The sequence below is a fragment of the Brachyhypopomus gauderio genome, chromosome 13 (assembly GCF_052324685.1).
Source record: "Brachyhypopomus gauderio isolate BG-103 chromosome 13, BGAUD_0.2, whole genome shotgun sequence".
NCBI classification, from domain to species: domain Eukaryota; kingdom Metazoa; phylum Chordata; class Actinopteri; order Gymnotiformes; family Hypopomidae; genus Brachyhypopomus; species Brachyhypopomus gauderio.
In genome coordinates, this window is record NC_135223.1 from 12,388,288 (window position 1) to 12,409,871 (window position 21,584).

The following is a 21,584-nucleotide window of genomic DNA, read 5'->3' on the forward strand; positions in this document are numbered from 1 at the left end:
TCTGTTACATATTTACTACATCTCGTATCTTTTCTCCGAGGTTCACCTGGAGAGTAACATTGCAGTCGGAGCCTACAATACCAGCATCGCTGCTCCGACATGGAATGAAAGCCTGGCGTTCATCAACAGACATTTACAGTGACAATATCATAACCCAGAACTTTCATTTTTACCTTTACTTAGTCTGATTGTGTGATTTGTGTGTGACTTGTGTATTTGTCTGTATTTTGTGTAATCTGTGTGTTAACGGGCCGCCCAATGGAGGATGGGTTCCCTTTTGAGTCTTGGTTCTCCCGAGGTTTCTTCCTATTCCCCACCATCATAGGGAGTTTTTCCTCGCCACTGTCGCCCTTGGCTTGCTCATTAGGGTTCTGGACCCGTAGTATTGTTAACCTTTTAAATCCTGTAAGGCGCTTTGTGACAACATGTGTTGTGAAAAGCGCTATACAAATAAACTTTGATTGATTGATTGATTGATTGTGTGTATGGGTGTGTGTGTGTGTGTATGGGTGTGTGTGTGTGTGTGTGTGTGCGCGTGTGTGTCATCACAACTGAGAGGTTCAGACGCTCTGTTCAAAAACACAGTGGTGTGTGGAACGTGCAGGCGACACTTACGTGGTTGACGTAAAGACTTTTCCTCTTTTCCCGAACTGAAAAGAGAAAACCCCTCATCAGTAAGGCACAACACAGCAAACTCAAGCCATCTACTTAGCAGCTAAGCTAAGCTAAGACGAACCTCATCACACTAGCAGCTTATAGGCAACAACTATTGTAGTCTACCAACCGTACAACTTTATAGCACCCCCCCGTAGACAGCCTGACTGTACGCACACACAAAAAACGGAGATTTCCGACAAAATTGCAGACACAAACAAGGCAGCCAGGTGAGGAGTAGACCTTCTGGAGAGGACCAACCATCAGACTGAGATTACCAGTGAGGTCGTGCGTGTTTTACAGTCCAATCGCATGGACAGCTGCGTTTGTCTCATTAAGCTGAACAGTTCGACACGCTAACCCCTCTCACTGCCGACCAGGTGGGGCTGTGGATATGGTGGGTGGAGCCATGTGTGGGGCTGTGGATATGGTGGGTGGAGCCATGTTGTGTTGGGCTGTTGCCGTCTCGGGCGTGGCGTTGAGAAGCATCGTGTGTGAGACGCGCTGGCAGGGCGTGTGCACAAGCGGCACAAGAACACACAATGGCAAACGTTTGAACTCACTGGTAAAGTGCTCACGACATAAATCTGGGCACAAATAACTTTTACAGCTGCATGCACGAGTCCCAGTGGCCACGGGGAGACCACACAGACCACCCAACAGACCGCTGGGCAGACCACCCAACAGACCGCTGGGCAGACCACCCAACAGACCGCTGGGCAGATCGGCGGGCAGACCACCCAACAGACCGCTGGGCAGACCACCCAACAGACCGCTGGGCAGATCGGCGGGCAGACCACCCAAAAGACCGGCGGGCAGACCACCCAACAGACCGGCGGGCAGACCACCCAACAGACCGGCGGTCAGACCGCCCAGCGGACTCCTGGGCAGACCTGCGCATGAGGTCAGCATATAAGCAACACGATCACACACAGCTGCTAACAGGCCAGTCTTATGTCAACAAACAAAAGCCCTTCTCATCACACACTCCAAAAATCATATTCAGTCCCATTAAACAGATTTAATAATAACTCAGGAAGGTCAAATTCCATTGGGTAAATGCTATAATTAGGCTAGTTTAGAGTGAATAAAGGAATAATGATTGATGACATAAGACTGTTTAAAATGTTTTTGGTTCGACATCTCTGCTTATGCAACACAAACGCACCCTCACACACACCCACACATATGCACGCGCCCGCGCGCAACACACACACACACACACCTTCATCAAAGTGGCATAAACATACCTTTCTTGTTGGTGGGAACAACTGAAAAGACAAGAAGTGGAGTGGATTCGTATCTGAACGGTTCCTCAATAGAACAAAAAAAAAAAACCCAAACTGTGACCCACTCGAACGTCTCCCTGCACGAAGTGGGAGAGGGACGTCCAGCACCATGACCTCTGTGAGCAGACCTTCTGGGGGGGGGGGGGTGTGTGTGCTGGGGTGTGTGTGTGCTGGGGGGGGGGGGGGGGGGGGGGGGTGCTGGGGTGTGCGTGTGCGTGTGCTGGGGGGCGTGTGGGGTGCGTGTGCTGGGGGCGGGTGGGGTGTGTGTGCTGGGGGCGGGTGTGCTGGGGTCGGGTTGTGCTGGGGGGGTGTGCGTGTGCTGGGGGGGGGTGTGCTGGGGGGCGGGGTGTGTGTGCTGGGGGGCGGGTGTGTTGTGCTGGGGGGCGGGTGTGTTGTGCTGGGGGGCGGGTGTGTTGTGCTGGGGGGCGGGTGTGTTGTGCTGGGGGGGCTCCGGGCACTGGGGTGGTGCACATGCTACAACTACAGTGTTTACTTGTTTTTCGTGTGTTTCAGATACATCACACTAGGAACCACGAGACGATCTCCATCAGACCGCACTGTTGTTGCAGCCGCGAGCTGGTCCGGTCTGGCCCACCCCTCCCTGACCCCCCAAAGGCAGTGCAGTAAATGAAACTATTATTTTAAACACAGGCTCCCTCTCTGTATCCGTCTCTGTCACACCATTTCCCTGAAGTGATGGTGTGCCGTGTCATGTCCTGTCATGAGACTAGTTCTCTTTTTCGTCGTACTACGGCTGACGGCTCGGCGAGTCTCACCGTCTGTCTGGGACTTGCTGAGGAAGATGGTGGTGGCTCGCGGATGGTCCGACGGGTTGTACTCCATGTTCAGCTCTGAGGAAGAGACAGAGAAGAGAGGTCAGGTCCGCGACTCTGGTTCTCTGGGGCACTGGAGCAGCTACCATTGGCAAGGCAGAGAGCCAGACTCATCAGTGGGGAGATAAAAGACTGACCCACATACAGAGTTACAGGGTGACAAGAACCAATAGGTAAATAGAACAAGGAATTTGAACGAGAGCTGTAGAACTGTGCTCAGTGCGTCATGGATGCAGTAACACTGTATGGACACTAGGGGGCATGTGAGAATATCATTGTTTAACTTTATGTAACAATTATAATTTCTTTACTTATTGTCAGTTTAAAAGACATATAGTGCTCAGAGATTCACTGGTGTACACATCACGGACGAAAATTCTACTAAACAAAATCAGACGAAATAAAATGTACAATTTCATGAAAGCTTTGATTGGCAGCTGGTGAACAAAGCGCTGATTGTGTAATGTCCGAGCTCTGGGAGTCCCTAACCCTGCCCTACACACACACACACACACACACACACACACACACACACACACACACACACACACACACACACAACGTCATGAGGCTTGGGCAGGAAAGGGAAGCGGTCCTCCGTGTGCAGTGTGAGCTGAGAGACGGTAGAGGAAACTCGGGCCCTTCCTTCCTAAGAGTGGTGTGGGTGGTGTAAGGGTGGTGCGGGTGGAGGCCTGTTACTCTGCCCCGCCAACATGCCACACAGCAAAACGCTTCCACTGCAAGCAAGATACACTCTGTGGATGCAGCGTCAGGTGGGTGGAGAAGGGCGTGGGTGATGGAGGGGGGAGAGAGAACCCCATCACTGTGCTCACAGCTGTTTGAAGTGCCATCTTTTATGTGGGAGAGACACTCAAGGCTCAAAGGGTGTGTGGGTGTGTGTGTCTCTCTCTCTCTCTCTCTCTCTCTCTCTCTCAAGGCTGGAAGGGGTGTGGGTGTGTGTGTGTGTGTGTGTGTGTGTGTGTGTGTGTGTGTGTGTGTGTGTGTGGTTCTCCAAGGGAGGAGCAGAGAGGTAGGGAGTGATAAAAAAAGATGGAGTTCAGTGATGTGTAGGAGTACAGTGACAGACCGAAGAAAGGAGAACGAAATAGAGAGGGATGGAGGAAAAGAGAGAGAGGGAAAAGTAGACAGAAAAAGAATTAAGGCATATGCATATACACATAAACACATGGACCCCCAAACACACCCCCACCCAGCCCCCCAGTGAGGAACACACACTAGGACTCAGCACAGGCTCCCTGTCCTAGTGCCAGATCCAGCTGTGGGGGAGTCCAGGGTGTTGAGGAGGCGTGGTAGCTCTACACCGTTAATCCACCACGCCGACCAGAGCTGCAATAACAGCACTCAGACACCACTGGGCCGAGGTTAAAGCACATTATGCTAATCTGGAGAGAAGCAACAAAGCCCATGAGCACTAGCTCGTCTCTTCTCACTGAACCTCGGCAACATAACTGACAAAAGGAGAAGGTTCATGTGCCTGAGCTAACTAAGGATCAGTTACTGTCGTCCTGAGAGGCACGTTGTGATTGGCTCGTCACGTCGCAGAGGAAAATGTGCCCCACCCCATTCCCATTATGCAATAGCAGAGGAGAAGAGAGTGGAGGAGAGAGGGGAGGGGAGGAGGAGAGAGGGGAGGAGAGGTGGAGGTGGAGGAGAGAGGAGGTGGAGGAGAGAGGGGAGGGGAGGTGGAGGAGAGAGGAGAGGGGAGGAGAGAGGGGGAGGGGAGGAGAGAGGAGATGGAGGAGAGAGGGGAGGTGGAGGAGAGAGGAGAGGGGAGGAGGAGAGAGGGGAGGAGAGGTGGAGGTGGAGGAGAGAGGAGGTGGAGGAGAGAGGGGAGGGGAGGTGGAGGAGAGAGGAGAGGGGAGGAGAGAGGAGGTGGAGGAGAGAGGGGAGGGGAGGTGGAGGAGAGAGGAGAGGGGAGGAGAGAGGAGGTGGAGGAGAGGGGAGGAGAGAGGGGAGGGGAGGTGGAGGAGATAGGGGAGGGAAGGTGGAGGAGATAGGGGAGGGAAGGTGGAGGAGAGGGGTGGTGGAGGAGAGAGGAGGTGGAGGAGAGAGGAGAGGGGAGGTGGAGGAGAGAGGAGAGGGGGAGGTGGAGGAGAGAGGAGGTGGAGGTGGAGGAGAGGGGGGAGGTGGAGGAGAGAGGAGAGGGGAGGAGAGAGGGGAGGTGGAGGAGAGAGGGGAGGTGGAGGAGAGAGGGGAGGGGAGGAGGGAGGGGAGGGGAGGAGAGAGGGGAGGGGAGGAGAGAGGAGAGGGGAGGTGGAGGAGAGAGGAGAGGGGAGGTGGAGGAGGAGGAGAGGTGGAGGAGAGAGGAGAGGGGAGGTGGAGGAGAGAGGAGAGGGGAGGTGGAGGAGAGAGGAGAGGGGAGGTGGAGGAGAGAGGGGAACACCTGTCGCTCACATGGACGTTAACAAGGTGCTATCAACTCCAGGGTCGGTGGTTAGTTTCATGGGAAACTCTGGTACTGCTGCACCGATGAATGTGTCATTGTGGACAGGTGAATGAAATAAGGCACGAGTGACCACACCTGCACACCTGTACAGCCCCACAAAGGAGGAGAGGCAGAGACTGATGAAGACAGGAAGACAATAGTACTGCAGGAACACTCTCACAGTAGCACATGTGCAGAAATCTAACGTCAACTCCACCGGTCTGATCTGGACAGAGCGGCACTGCGGAACACTGGGCGTGAAGCGGTAATGAGGAGACGGAGCCTCGGGCCGGCTGAGACCTGCGCTATGATCTGGAGGTGTGAGGGCGTGAGAGCCTGAGGTTTGGCTTTAGGAGTTATGTTTATTTCCCAGAATGCCTGACGTGGTCCACAGTCTCAGGACATTAAGGGTGGAAAGTTAGGCCATTTGTCAGCGTTGTTCTTTGGTGGGAACCCTGATAGCGCAGCCTCGTTCTGATGGACCTGCCATGCTCATCAGAGACTTCATGCTAATTAAAGACAAACAGACTTGTGTGAAATGATACTGCAGAGAAAATGTGAGTGAGAGAGATGGAGGGAACATTGTACAACTGCAGGCTTGGATCAGAATTCCCAGGGATTACAGTACGTACACACACACACACACACACACACACACACACACACACACACACACACACACACACACACACACACACATTCACTTAAAGCACAGGAGCCCAGATGCACCCCACATCAAAGTCTCAGAGTAGGGTGTGTGTGTGTAAGCTGATCCCAGTACAGCGCGCACACATACACCCACCCATTCACAGATCAGAGCTGAGGGCCAGGGGTCATATCCAGGGGTCAGGACCCGGTCATGAGACCTCACCGAGCTGCTTGGTAGGGTCGGAGGAGAACAGGAGACCCCGCTGGAGGCGGGAGATGTTCAGTGGGTTCACCCTATTAGCCAATGTTCAGTGGGTTCACCCTATTAGCCAATCACATTTCTTATTTAGCCCTGAGCCTTGTTTTCCAGTGACATCTTAAGTTACAGAGGTTGGTGGTTGAAATCCTCCCCTTGAACGGGACAAGAAGAACCACATCACTCATCAATGGTTGTAAAGGTTTTCATGGAAGCAGTCTGGATGGGTTTGAGCTAGACGTTTGTGACACGCCGTCTCCTGCTGAGCCGATCAGTCCTGCACGCTGCAGCCGTCATTCACAACTTCAACTTCACGGCACACTGACCCCTGATGCGTTACAGACTACCGCCGGTCTCCGCACGCAGACCTGTCCGCCGGCACCCACATTACACCAGCGTGAGCTCAGCAAGCTCACACGTAAACTCACTTCTCAGCATCCAAAGGGGAGAATGAGACATGAGCAAATCAGCAATCATGAGGGTTAGAAGACTACAATGGCCATCATGTTTAGATCTTTAGAGAAAAAAGTATATTCTGACCATAAAACGGCACATTAAGGGTGGGGCTAAGCTGTAGGGGAGGGGTGGGGCTAAGTGGTAGGGGAGGGGTGGGGCTAAGTGGTAGGGGAGGGTTGGGGCTAAGTGGTAGGGGAGGGGTGGGGCTAAGCTGTAGGGGAGGGGTGGGGCTAAGCGGTAGGGGAGGGGTGGGGCTAAGCGGTAGGGGAGGGGTGGGGCTAAGTGGTAGGGGAGGGGTGAAATGGGACTGGGCATGTCACTATGTGTGTTATGAATATTATGTTATGAAGAGTTGATCTCAGCAAACACTGTGCTACACAGGTCAGCGCGCGCACACATACACACACACACATACACACACAAAAAAATAATGTATATGCTACTTCGGTTAAGATTTGCTCCGGTAGGTAGCTTAGCTACCAAGCCAGCATATATTTTATTTAATAGCAGTTTTTCAAAACGCATCTTAATGTCTTCACATTTTCTCAAGTTTCTCGCTGGAATTACAAAGGGTGGTACAGTTCTTATTTGTAATGTAATATAAATATTTGTAATGTACATTTGAATATATGCGTATCTGTATAAATATGTAATTTACTACAGCTGTAAGGTTCTGGAAAATATTGAAAATGGACTTTGAAAGTGCCTGAAAAGTGCTTGAATTCAACGTTATAAAGGTGTATGAACCCTGCAAACATGACTTTGTTCATTCCGCTGAAGCGTGACAGGCACAATTTAACAAAAACTCTTGACGTACACGACCTCGCGCCAGTTTACACAGGCCAACACACACACACACACACACACACACACACACACACACACACACACACACACAGTTACATAGGCCAGCACACACTCTTACACACAGAAACAAGTACACAGATGCACACTGTGCTATGAAGAGGTTCACCTGGAGAGTAACATTGCAGTCGGAGCCTACAATACCAGCATCGCTGCTCCGACACGGAATGAAAGCCTGGCGTTCATCAACAGACATTTACAGTGACAATATCATAACCCAGAACTTTCATTTTTACCTTTACTTAGTCTGATTGTGTGATTTGTGTGTGACTTGTGTATTTGTCTGTATTTTGTGTAATCTGTGTGTTAACGGGCCGCCCAATGGAGGATGGGTTCCCTTTTGAGTCTTGGTTCTCCCGAGGTTTCTTCCTATTCCCCACCATCATAGGGAGTTTTTCCTCGCCACTGTCGCCCTTGGCTTGCTCATTAGGGTTCTGGACCCATAGTATTGTTAACCTTTAAATCCTGTAAGGCGCTTTGTGACAACATGTGTTGTGAAAAGCGCTATACAAATAAACTTTGATTGATTGATTGATTGAAGAAAGAAAAAGAAAAACAAACAGAAAGAAAGAAAGAACACACACACACACACACACATTGTGAAAAGCGCATTACCATTCCACAAGCAGACGGCATGGTGCTGTCCTAGGGTCAGTGTGCTGGGGCTCTGGGAGGATCAAAACCTTCATGAACAGGGCTGGTGTGCCTCAGGCAGCTGCCCCATGACAGACAGACACACACACACACACACACACACACACACACACCTTACCCAGCCCAGTGTTGGGTAGCAGCTACAATGCAGGTCTAGTGTTTATAATGGTGTTTATAAGACACATGCTGTGTGAGTTCTTTCGGTCTTTTGACTCCGTCACCTCTGTTCCACACAGTTCACACCCATACTGCCCCTAAACGCTGTCTGAACTGATATAAAGAATAATTGAGCAATAAATCAGAGTCTCACCATCTCTCCCTCATTGCCTCACCCTTTAAAACACACACACACACAGATAACGTATAAAGCACTGACTGGGTTCAGTGGTTAAAGGCTGTTTGCTCAGGGCTTAACTACATGGTCATTAGCCACCCTACTCCCAACACGCTCAACCCTGATTCCAAACCCACTAATTCGCTCAGCCCTGCTGCTCTCCACCAATCAGCATCATGCCTCCCTCAGTTGGCTCTCTGCTCTCTGCCAATCATCAGCGGGCCTTACCCAGCTGATCTGCCACAGCAAATATGCCAGCATCCCCCCTACCATAAATCTCAGTGTTCATCCAAATAATACTGCAGACTACAAATACTGATATATGCCTCAGGTGTGAAGAACTGAATCGTACGACACTCTCCAGCTTTCTCCAACTGTCTACACGTGATGGATGCTTGTGGTGCACAGACCACGGACTCATTTAGTCCTGGTGGTGGTGGTGATGATCTGAACCACTGCATCACGGCAAGGAATTAGTCAAAGATCATAACAGCAGCAAACATGCTGGCACACGGTCCTTGTGCTTCCTGCGAACACCAGATGGCTCAGAGCTTCCTGTGCTGGGACGAGGTCATATCCTCTTTCTGGTGGAACACTACAGCGCTGATGCATGTGAACTCCTCCAGTGAATCACAGGAACACTAGTGGTTACGCATGCACTCAACTAAAGAATACCAGCGCGCGCACACACACACACAGGCACACACACACAGGCACACACACACAGACACAGACACACACACACTCGCCCAGCGGTCACCTCATTTGTGAACACCTGTGTGAGTTCGCGGGAGGGTAAATAAACGAGAGGGCTAAACGGAGCACAGCACACCGTAAAGTGTAAAGGGGAACTGTGCTCAGTGTAAAGGGGAACTGTGCTCAGTGTAAAGGGGAACTGTGCTCAGTGTAAAGGGGAACTGTGCTCAGTGTAAAGGGGAACTGTGCTCAGTGTAAAGGGGAACTGTGCTCAGTGTAAAGGGGAACTGTGCTCAGTGTAAAGGGGAACTGTGCTCAGTGTAAAGGGGAACTGTGCTCAGTGTAAAGGGGAACTGTGCTCAGTGTAAAGGGGAACTGTGCTCAGTGTAAAGGGGAACTGTGCTCAGTGTAAAGGGGAACTGTGCTCAGTGTAAAGGGGAACTGTGCTCAGTGTAAAGGGGAACTGTGCTCAGTGTAAAGGGGAACTGTGCTCAGTGTGTCTGCTACACCACACAGCCTGACGGAGGAGTGGAGTGTCCTAGCACCAAGGGCTCCAGCGAACAAGAACACAGCTGAGGTGATGTAGATGGAGAGAGAGGGAGGAAGAGGGGATGAAGATGGAATAAGTGGAGGAGACAGAGAGAAGGGGGGCGTGAAAGGGAGAGAGAGAGAGAGAGAGAGCGAGAGAGAGACACACACACACACACACAATCATTAATCTACAGTAGGTGTTAGTACTAAACTCTATAAGAGATTCATTTATTTATTTTTATTCTTGTCCTCGTTCGCAATTGTCCTTATTCTCAATCCTTAATTTTTGCATTTATTTTAAATAATTTTCATATTACAAATTCTGTTGTTTCAGTTTGTTAAAATTCATGCCAATAATGCAGTTTGAATTTGAATTTGAGAGAGATTGTGCATTGGCTATATTAAACTGAAAAGCCTCTAACAGGTTGTGTAGCCCATGACCGGATGCACTGGTGGGAGAGGGAGAGAGAGAGGGATAGAGAAGAGGGAGAGAGTTAGAGATAGAGAGAGGAAGAGGGAGGGGGATAGAGAGAGGGAGAAGGTAAGGGTTAGGGATAGAGAGAGGGAGAGAATAACAGAGAGAGAGCGAGAGCAGAAGCTTCTTCTCAGGATGGAGAACAGTAATTAAACAGTGTCAAGACCCTGCTCCATCCTGTCACCGTCACCCTGCTCCACCCAGCACCAACCCCAGCACCATGGCAATGGCAGAAACAGTAGAAAAGCACCAGGCTGTGTCTCAACTCCATACAACCCCTCTCTCCTCCTCCTCTCTCTCTCTCTCTCTCTCTCTCTCTCTCTCTCTCTCTCTCTCTCTCCCCCTCTCACCCCTCTCTCCTACAGGGGAGGGTGAGACCTACATTACAGGTCTACTAGAGGGGAGGGGGAGTCCTACATAAGATGTTAGATGTTGGTGGACTAGTTATGAGTACCATCATCTCCAACACATCACTAGGGTGCCACGCCTCAGTCCTTCTGCAAACATTGCTCCCAACACGCTACTACTGGTGTATTCTACACTTTCAAATACTGCATCCATGTAAAGCAGAAGGTTGATCTTCAGCGTGAGCAGAGGAGAAGGGCTCGTCTTACAGATGCTTTCATTTCTGCATTTGAGTTCTGATGCTTTGATTTGATTTGATTTACACTCACTTTCAGGGCATTTAGCAGACACTCCTATCCAGAAGGACTTGCACAGTGCGTCTGTTCACAGGATACAGGAGAGCAGCACAGACAGGTCAGAATTCAAGACACCCTTGAACCAGACTACTACTAAACTACAGCAGTCAATGCAAATACCTAGTAATACAATTAAACACAGGCTCACTTCAACAGGTATTATAACTTATACCAAGAAGCGCAAATGACCATAGACAGATAAACATACAATTCATATACAAGGTCAATAAGTGTCATCTGCAGAGTTAGTGCTCAATTAAGAACTTAAACAGGCAGGCAGTGCTGGACAGGCGCTAATGCTACCAGAACACGGATGTGGATCACCCAGCCTTTCAGCCCGTAATCTGATCTGTGGGTTCTGGCGGGGTCACGCCGGGGTTTCATGTGGTCAAATGGAATCAGAATGTAATCACCAACAATGTGCATTAATGCACTGCCTCGATATGTCAGAGCTACCGGAATGTCTGAGAGTGGCTGGAGACACCACTCTCTCCACACACACACACACACACACACACACACACACACACACGCATCCATCATTGAAAGCAAACTGTGCGTGTATGATATTGAGGAAGGGTGAGGTTTCACAGTGGCCAGAGGTCACTCTCTCTCTGAGTGTGTGTGTGTGTATCAGAGATGCTCCTGTCACTGACGCAGCTCACTGTAACCAGGCAACGAAGGCATCAAAAGATTTGGTCATTCAGCTAACACTTCAAAGCTAGATGAACACACAGGCTTTCATCCCTACACACACACACACACACACACACACACACACACACACACACACACACACAGAAAAGGAGGATATTAATGTGGTATAAATCTCAATTCAATAACACTACACTCCGAGATCACAGACCTTAAGAGCATTACCGACAGCTGTTACAGACCGCATACGCAAACATAAAAAAAAAATGCATTTCTGGGACCTCGTACACTTGAAAAGAGGAAATACATCTCTGTAGACCAGAATAAAAAAAACCTCTGCGTTGTTTAACACACACACACACACACACACACCTCAACAGAAAATGACTATCATTTAGCGGTTTGCTGTGCAGCTGGCCACATGGTCCCTACACAAGCTCAGCTGGTTGGAAGTGCTGACACACAATAAGGGGGGAGGGGTGGGGGAGGGAGAGAGGGGGAAGAGGAGGAAAAGAGTGAGAGAGGGATAGAGGGAAAGCAAGCAAAACATACACACAGAGCAGAGCTACACCCAACCACACGCCAACTCACCCAACACCCACTCACACAACACCCACTCTTTCTATACTGGGAGAGGGGCGAGTGGAACAGGGAGGTACGGGGCGAGTGGAACTGGGAGGTACGGGGCGAGTGGAACTGGGAGGTACGGGGCGAGTGGAACAGGGAGGAGAGGGGCGAGTGGAACTGGGAGGTACGGGGCGAGTGGAACTGGGAGGTACGGGGCGAGTGGAACTGGGAGGAGAGGGGCGAGTGGAACTGGGAGGAGAGGGGCGAGTGGAACTGGGAGGAGAGGGGCGAGTGGAACTGGGAGGAGAGGGGCGAGTGGAACTGGGAGGAGAGGGGCGAGTGGAACTGGGAGGTACGGGGCGAGTGGAACTGGGAGGTACGGGGCGAGTGGAACTGGGAGGTACGGGGCGAGTGGAACTGGGAGGTACGGGGCGAGTGGAACTGGGAGGTACGGGGCGAGTGGAACAGGGAGGTACGGGGCGAGTGGAACTGGGAGGTACGGGGCGAGTGGAACTGGGAGGTACGGGGCGAGTGGAACTGGGAGGTACGGGGCGAGTGGAACTGGGAGGTACGGGGCGAGTGGAACTGGGAGGTACGGGGCGAGTGGAACTGGGAGGTACGGGGCGAGTGGAACTGGGAGGTACGGGGCGAGTGGAACTGGGAGGTACGGGGCGAGTGGAACAGGGAGAGGGGAGAGTGGAACTGGGAGAGGGGTGAAACTGGTGATTGCTGGGACTGGCATCACATTCCATGCTGCACACATGATCCTCTAAAACGAGTTCATTAATAACTGCATTTCCTTCTCCATCATAATTTCAGATGGACACGCATGACCATCAGTGTAAGACATGAAGCTTTTCATTAACAGGCTCAGGACACGAGTGGTGGGCTTGGGTCCAGGTACGGGGAGGCGGGGGTAGGTACGGGGAGGCGGGGGTAGGTACAGGGAGGATCTGAGAGGCATGTTTGCCCTCACTGCTGCCGTGAGGAGCAGCACAAGCAGTTGTGAAGATCATGAGGAGCAGAAGCCAGCAGTCCCAGCTCAGACGTCTGGGAGCACAGACTGCTTTATATCAGGCCAGTACCACACAGCCTGGGGGCGGGCAGCTGTGTGGTCGCCAGGGCAACTGGCTCGCCTGCTGTTGATGATGGACAGGCAGCAGGCAGAAGCATTTTATCTGTGCAAACGCAGACAAATCTCTCAAAATGCTATTCATGGGCCAGATCAAATTCCCTGTGTGTGTGTGTTGAAGAAACAAGCCATGGTGTGTGTGTGTGTGTGTGTGAGAGAGAAGAGTGGAGCAGCTCACAGACGCCAGTTGTGCCAAAAGAGCAAAGAGCACTGCCTACCTGATATTCTCCATCTGTGTCTCTCTCTCTCTCTCACACACGTTCATGCAAACACGTGCATGCACCACACACACACACACACACACACACACACACACACATATATATACGAGAGAGAGAGAGAGAGATTCCGCTCACTCAAGCATATTCAGCACCACTTTCTCACTGTAGCACCATTAAGATTTCCTCCCTGCTCATATGTGGTGTTGACTCTGCGCTCTGCTGCTCCTGCCTACACCCCCTCATTTTGCCAGGCTGACTTAACAGAGCCGGAGAGGCGGATGCACTGAAGGCTGCTGAGAGACGGCAGCGGGAGGTCTGGGTAATTACCCTGACACCTGCACGCCAGAGAGGGGCCTGCTCAGCTCCTGCCCCAACACACACACACACACACACACACACACACACACACACACACACACACACACACAGCTGGGATTACGGGCCCAGGGGGGTGTGTCCTCTCTCCAAGCATGTACCCAGGGCAGACTCATTGCGGATTAGTTGTACAATTATTTTGGCACAGGAGGGTTTGGGCTGGACGGCCGCCATCAACCACACCGTGGGCGGTCCTACACGCTGTTGGCGGTCCTACAGGTTGGTAATGGTTACCCAAAGCCTAATGTCAGCCCCTGGAGTAGTGTTTCTGAATGCCATGCCCTGAGCATTCCTGTAGTCCTCAATCTCAATCTCAATCTCTCACACACACACACACACACACACACACACACACACACGGGCATGACAGCTACTCAGGGTACATTTGAGATGGGGAAAGATGAACAGATGAGGCAGACCTCAAGTAACGGGCCTGGTAGAAACAGGGTCAGAACCACCCCACAAAAGCGTGGGCCTCAGAATCAGAACCAGCACTGATGATGAGGGGTGTGTTTGCTCTCTGAACATTCAGCTGTCCGGTGTGGTGGTGTGTGGGCTAATGCAGTCTGCTCAGAAGAGCAGGCGCTTTTAGAAACAGTTCTTCTTACAGCGAAAGGCTTATTCCGTTACCCTCGGAGACACGCCACGCCGTACTCCATTACCCTCGGAGACACGCCACGCCGTACTCTATTACCCTCGGAGACACGCCACGCCGTACTCCATTACCCTCGGAGACACGCCACGCCGTACTCCATTACCCTCGGAGACACGCCACGCCGTACTCCATTACCCTCGGAGACACGCCACGCCGTACTCCATTACCCTCGGAGACACGCCACGCCGTACTCCATTACCCTCGGAGACACGCCACGCCGTACTCCATTACCCTCGGAGACACGCCACGCCGTACTCCATTACCCTCGGAGACACGCCACGCCGTACTCCATTACCCTCGGAGACACGGCACGCCGTACTCCATTACCCTCGGAGACACGCCACGCCGTACTCTATTACCCTCGGAGACACGCCACGCCGTACTCTATTACCCTCGGAGACACGCCACGCCGTACTCTATTACCCTCGGAGACACGCCACGCCGTACTCTATTACCCTCGACACTTGAAACACGGCAGGGATCCTAAACCTGCACTTAGTGGATGACGTATGCCAGCATGCTGTAAAGTCAATTACAGATATTAGATTAAGAGAGTGAATGAGGGAAGGAGGGGGAGGAGATGAGGGAGGAGCAGGAGGAGGAACAGCCTCCCCTCCGCCTCCTGGAGGGCAGAGTCGTGATTGAGACACAGCGCCACACGCTCAGCCAATACCGGGCCAGGACATGTTGCCATGGTGCTGTAAACAGTGGAGAAGGGGCAGTGTCCTAATAGGAGAGTGGGGGTGGGGGAGAGACAGAAATAAAAAAAAGAGAGAGAGAGAGGGAGGTATGGGAGAGAGAGAGGGAAAGGGAGAGAGAAAGAGTGGGAAAGGGGTAGAGGGAGAGAGACAGGCTCAGAGAGAGACGTTCTGTCTCTCTATCTCTCTCGAGGGGGGAGGGAGAGACGGAGAGAGGGATAGGGAGTGAGGAGATAAAAAGTAAAACTAGTTGAAAGTGTAAAACCCGAGAGCAAACGGACAGAATGCGGAACATGAAAACGCGCAAGGACAGCGGGCAGACGGCTCAGAGGGGCGAGGGCAGTCCCTGGGGGGGGGGGGGGGGGGGGGGGGGGTTAGTCCCTGGGGGCGGCGAGGGCACTCCCTGGGGGGGGGGGGGGGGGGGGGGGGCGAGGGCAATCCCTGGGGGGGGCACTACCTGGGGGGGGGGGGGGGGGGGGGGGGGGGGGAGGAGGGCAGCTGGCGGCCATGCGTGAGGTTGTTCTCTCACCACACGGCCCTAACCAACACGCCGCCATGGTCCCGCCAGGCTGCTGAGAGACGCTCTGACTCACACATCCTGCCAAGAACAGGTCCCGCAGGGCTTCCCGTGGAGGCTGTAGTGTAGTCACCTCTCCTTTCATCCTCCGGGTACACACACACACACACACACACACTTTTGAATGAACAAAAGACACCCTACAGGTAGGGTTGCAACGGTATGAGATTTTCACGGTATGATAACCGTCTCAGAAAATACCGCGGTATCACGGTTATCACGGTATCACAGTTAGTTTGTATATTATTAAAAGATACACTGACCCTTAAAGAAATTACAACAAGTTATTTTTGTTCAATTAACTATTTATTGTAGAAACCTGGAACTATTGTATACAAAATGTGTCCTTTAAAAAAATAAGCTGTACACATGTTTATATAAATACTGCAAAATTAGAGAAACCTAAATCATGGATTTCAGTACAATTATTTAAGTTTAAATTATTTAATATCTGATAAACTCAGCCGGGGTCGCTGTCTGATCAACAACTGTTGTAAACGTCCGTTGTACTTCCAAGTTAGAATATAACCAGATACTGCAGGAAGAGAGGATTTATTTCTGACATGATCCTCACAATAGAGATTTCTATTTTAAGGCTTTCACACCGAGTCTGGTTTTAACATATCAAAAACAGGCACGTTAGAATTTGAAAATGAACGCATGTAAATTAGGGTTGTCCCGATCCGATATTTGGATCGGATCGGCCGCCGATATTAGCAAAAAATGCGTATCGGTATCGGATCGGCAGACACGAGAAAATGCCGATCCAGACTCCCGATCCAGTTTTTTTAAGTCCGATCCCGGTTTTCCAGCGCACCCATTTAGATAATCCATTCCAGTTTTTGCTAGTGAGAGTAAAATCCGGTCCGCATTTTCCAGCACACCTTCAGCACACGAGCCCCCAATTTAGCTCCGTGGCATCTCGGACCGCCGTGTAAATTTGAAGTTATCGGTCAGTTGTGTGGGATTATTTTACCTTAAAGGATGACAAAGACGAAGAGGTAGAGTGCAACATATGCCACAGTAAAGTCAAGCGTTGTGGTAAAGCTGTAAGAACTTTTAATACCACCAATCTAATCAAGCATTTAGCGAAATACCACCATAAACAACATGACGAGTTTCTAATGAAAACCGAAGACAAAAAGAAAGGTCCTACACAACTAACACTGGCAGAAACGTTTGAATTGAAGGGAGTGTATAGATGGGGATGGAGCAGCAAAGTGTGGAGTAGAAGGCATTTTGCTTTTAATTAGTTTACGATATGTGCACGGATTTTTTTAAGCTTTGGTTTACACTTGTTCAAGAGCACTGATGGATGTTAATGTTAATAATAGACTATTTTCCTCTCAGGTTGTGTGTTTTTTTTTAAATATAATTTACAATATTATTTGCACTTGTGGCTTTTTAATCCTTGGTTTACTGATGCTATTTCTGTTTGTTATTTAATATTTTATCTATTTTGAGTTTATTAATTGCTAAATAAACAGGTCAGTTTCTCCTTACCAACCATTGTGTATTATTCAAACACACCTAATTCAGCTGGCTACTTGTTATCAAGAGTAAAACGCTTTTCAACATGAGTTTGACAACAAAGTAAGTTGGCTAAATAACTTTAAACTTTAATACATGCTCGGATAGGCCGGTATCGGCCGATATCGGTATCGGATCGGAAGTGCAAATAAATATCGGTATCGGATCGGAAGTTCAAAAAGCTGGATCGGGACATCCCTAATGTAAATTAATGGCGTCTTTCACATCCAGTGAAAGAAAGGACCTTAAAAAGCTAGGTTTATACTTTCACTAGTGACCGTAGCGCGCGACTCCGCACAGTTCTTTTGTCTTACGTTAACAAATACGAGCCTCTTGTAATTCCAGGACGAAACATGAGAGAACGTGAAGACGTGAAGATTGGGCGTTTTGGAAATAAACAACCATTAAATAATGTGATTAAATAAGCGAATTATTTCGAGTAAATTTATAAATATTTAACTTAATTAAGTTTAAGGTGCTGGGAAATATTGAAACGGACCTTTAAAGTTACGTACAAGTACTTTAATTCCACCTTATAAAGGTGTATGAACCCTGCAAACATGACTTTGTTCATTGCGCTGAGGCGCAGCGCGCGCAAAGTTACAAAATTCGAGAGGTGCACGACCTCGCGAATCGACAGCGCGCGAGACCAAGTATGTCCGGGCGGAGCCACCGCGATTACGTCATTTTCGCCGCTGATTTTAGTTTAGCTTTTTTTTGTTAAAAAATGTGTTAAGTCTGATGCACTTTCTGCCATTCTCACTGCTGTGTGCTGAGTAGCTGAACCGGAGCGGAGTTGCGCATGCGCGGGTCAGTTTCTCCGCTGGCTTGCTTTTTACCAGTAATAAGCAAACGCACACGGTATGATAACCGTGCATTTTAATACCGTGGTATACCGTGAAACCGGTTACCGCTTCAACCCTACCTACAGGCTACTTTCCACTGATACACACATGGAGGCCCAATCGTTCAGCGTTTAACCAGTCTGAACGGGCATACCAGTCTGCACATGAAAGCCCCATGATGCTTCGCAGTAGAATACACACTTGTGTGAAAGAACAGTGTGTGCTGTGGGAAGACAAATCAGGACAGAACTGTTCCATGACAGGAAGACTATGAACAGCTCAACTCAGCTAGCGTGAACTCTTGGCAAACAGGCCATTCAGACACTATCAAACGATCCAGCAGCCAGTGATTCACCCCTCATGAGAGATGCGGGTGGGGGCAGTAGGTTAACAGGTAATGTTAGAGCCTCCAGGAGAGGTAGGCACGGAGCACCCCCCCCCCCCCCCCCCTCACCGCAGACGCCTGAGCACACAAGTTCTCCAGAGCTCAGATGATCCAAATGATTTATAGATCACCGGGTTAAGAGTGCTCACCACTTCAGACGTGGCAGCTAAACATGCTCAAGGGTCTGGGGGGAGGATCCATGTGCTTTCAAGCCGATTTTATCTCTCACACACACACACACACACACACAAACACACACACAATAAGTGCATTTATATGTGCTTGATGACTCCACTGTGTGAAGGCTCAGCTGTAGGCTGTAGTGACTCCAGTGTGCTGCTGTGTGCTGACCACACGCACCATTTTCCTCCCCCAGTGCGTCTACAGAGGGAAGAAGGTGCCAAACGCTACAAATGTTAACAGCCTCCAAACAGCCCCACTCTGGGGATCCTCTGACAAGATTCCACGTCTTGCTGGTCCAGGGCCAGACGCTAGAGCCTGCAATGAAGCCTTGACCAATATAAAGCACAGTGCAAAAACTGACCTCAGATCAGTGTTAAAAGCTAGCTCCCAAATGCCTCTCTCTGTGTCCAGGGCTTCACCCTTTACAACTGCCTTCCCCTCCCGTTTTCCCAACCTCTGACCCACTCTCTTCCACAACGTCTGCTGTAGGACAGCTCCTCATAAAGAGCCAGCATCAGGATGGAGGGGGAGAAGACACACACACACACACACACACACACACACACACACACACACACACACACACGAGGTCATGTTCACATTTTTGCTAACAGCAAGTTACCAGATGGGGGCCATTACACTGATCTGAGACCATGGGGAACCCCCTGCTGGACTGGGTTGCTCATCCATTCATCCGTTGCGATAATGACCACTCTAGACAAACCGGACATGGACGTCAGGCCCCCTCCAAGTCTCATCGGGGCCTTCCCTCCCTCCCCAGGACACACACAGCAGCATCAGTGACTTCTGAATTTCTACAGGACCACAATGAAAGCAGCCATGGAACGTGACCTTTGCACCCTTGCATACACCATGAAATACAAAGGAAGCAGGTCATTTCCTTAGAGAAGGATGTACATTACAAGCAACATTTGGCTCCTTACCAAACTCCAGACATTTGACTATAAGACGCTCAATGAAAAGAAGATAGCTGTGTTTCCAGCTGGGTGGGGCTTAATTGTTTGACACACCCAGCTGGGTGGGGCTTCATTGTTTGACACAACCAGCTGGGCCAGGCTTGATTGAGTATTAACGCTGCCACACTGCGTTCTGCTGGGTTGAGCCTACAGCTGACTCACCTTTCACGCTTCTCACACTCACCAACACACCTACAGTTACACACCTGTACACACACCGCAGACACAACAGCCACACTGTCTCACACACAAACGCACAGATTACATTCCTTGACCTGTGACTTCACTTTTGCTTATATATTTTGTGCATGGAGCATTGCTTCATGAAGTGAGATTCCAGGTACATCTACACCCTTGTGTACATCTACACCTCCTGTGTTACTTGATTGATATCCGTGTGCCTGTGTGACCTGCACACATCACAACACAGGCTGTTTCATACCTGTGATGACCTGACAAAGCTGGAAGTTCTTCCCAAAATCCCTTGATGTTCAGACAAGTGTATTTGGCTTGTGAGGCCATAAATAAATAAATATATCAAATCCTCTCCAAAGCCAAATGCAAACATGAGGTAAGGTGAGTGTGCTCTGGGCTTCAAACCATCCACACAACCGCTAACAGGAGCACGATTTCAAACCTCTCTGGACTTTCACAGACATTCACTGGTTATGGAGCAGAGAAACCGCCTGGAACGGTGGAGGCAAACACGCAAGACATCACGGTATTACACACACACACACACCTCACCTCAGCTCAGAAATCACACACACACGGCCACCCTGCCCTTCAGAAGCCCTTAAAGCACAATGTCTGTGTGGTTCTGGCTTTGGAAGGTGGAGTCTGTGGGGTTCACGCCTCACACTGGAACTCTGTCCACCCCTCTGCCCACCTCTCCTCCCGCCATGACTGACTTGACACGGAGCTTCAGCACAAAGCCAACCAACTGCCAACAAGAGGACTTCAGCCACAGTACCACACTGCTAAACTTCAAGCAATTCAAGGTCGTTTTGACTGGCCAGTTCCTCATGTCTGGTGCTGCTGAGATGTAGCAGATTATTATAATTTATGCAATTGGATTCCAGTGATAACTAAAAGTAACAATGTAAGACAGGAAGTGCTGCCCTCCCATTTCACTGCGAGAAGGAAGGTCAGAGGAACGCACACAGGGCAGAGAAGTTGGAGTGTGTGGATGACAGCAGCTCTGGGTGGAGTCACACACTCCACCCAATCAGGAGGCGTCTGGAGCACTGTGCTGCTTCCTCACAGGAGCCTGGTACAGACTGGCCCTCACACACACAGTGACCCACACACACACACACACACACACACAAGCTCACATGCACTCACACTCTCTCACAAATGTCTATTCCTGTCTTTATTTGTTTCTGTGCCACACACATATCCCCCCCTCTCCCTCTCCCTCTCTCTCTCTCACACACACACACACACACACACACATTTCCTCTTACTACCATGGTGTAACTAAACTCTAGAAGTCCTGCATGTGTGCAGTGATTAAATGTCCAACAGTTCACCTGTAGAATGGGAGTGACTGTGCTTCTATAATCTCTCTCCTCACATAGGCAAACATGAAGCACATATCACATATTTGAACACATGGAGGTGAACCGGCCCAAAAACACAAAGGTTCTATGTACACGTCCAGCAGCGAGAGGGACGCCTGACTCACACACTCTCAGGATCAGCCAAGCCACTTTCACACAGCCGGAAAAGAAACATGGCTGCGTCCTGGGACGTCTGGAGACACAAATGTAGCCTAAAAGCCCGAGGACGATACGCTGTCTCCCCTTCACAGCCCAGCCTGGCACCAGCAGACGTCCCACACCAGCTGCCTGAAATGGGTCCTCAGATCCAGCCGTGAAGGAGACGGAGTGGCGCTGTGGGAGGAAGAGCTATAAGGGGAAGAGCTGTAGGAGGAAGAACGAAG

General features: G+C 50.4%; 1 protein-coding gene across 4 annotated transcripts in view; it reads right to left on the reverse strand.

Moving 5' to 3' along the window:
- ccny (cyclin Y) overlaps positions 1–21,584 on the reverse strand; it is a 36,191-nt gene that overhangs the window by 12,538 nt on the left and 2,069 nt on the right. For 2 of the 4 annotated variants that reach the window (XM_076970981.1, XM_076970983.1), the window contains exons 2-4: positions 2,720–2,794; positions 1,905–1,925; positions 616–650 (exon numbers count right to left, since the gene is read on the reverse strand). In XM_076970981.1, coding sequence (XP_076827096.1) covers positions 616–650; positions 1,905–1,925; positions 2,720–2,794 — 131 coding nt within the window. The remainder of the gene's footprint in view (positions 1–615; positions 651–1,904; positions 1,926–2,719; positions 2,795–21,584) is intronic. The other 2 variants (XM_076970982.1, XM_076970984.1) reach the window with 1 other exon arrangement.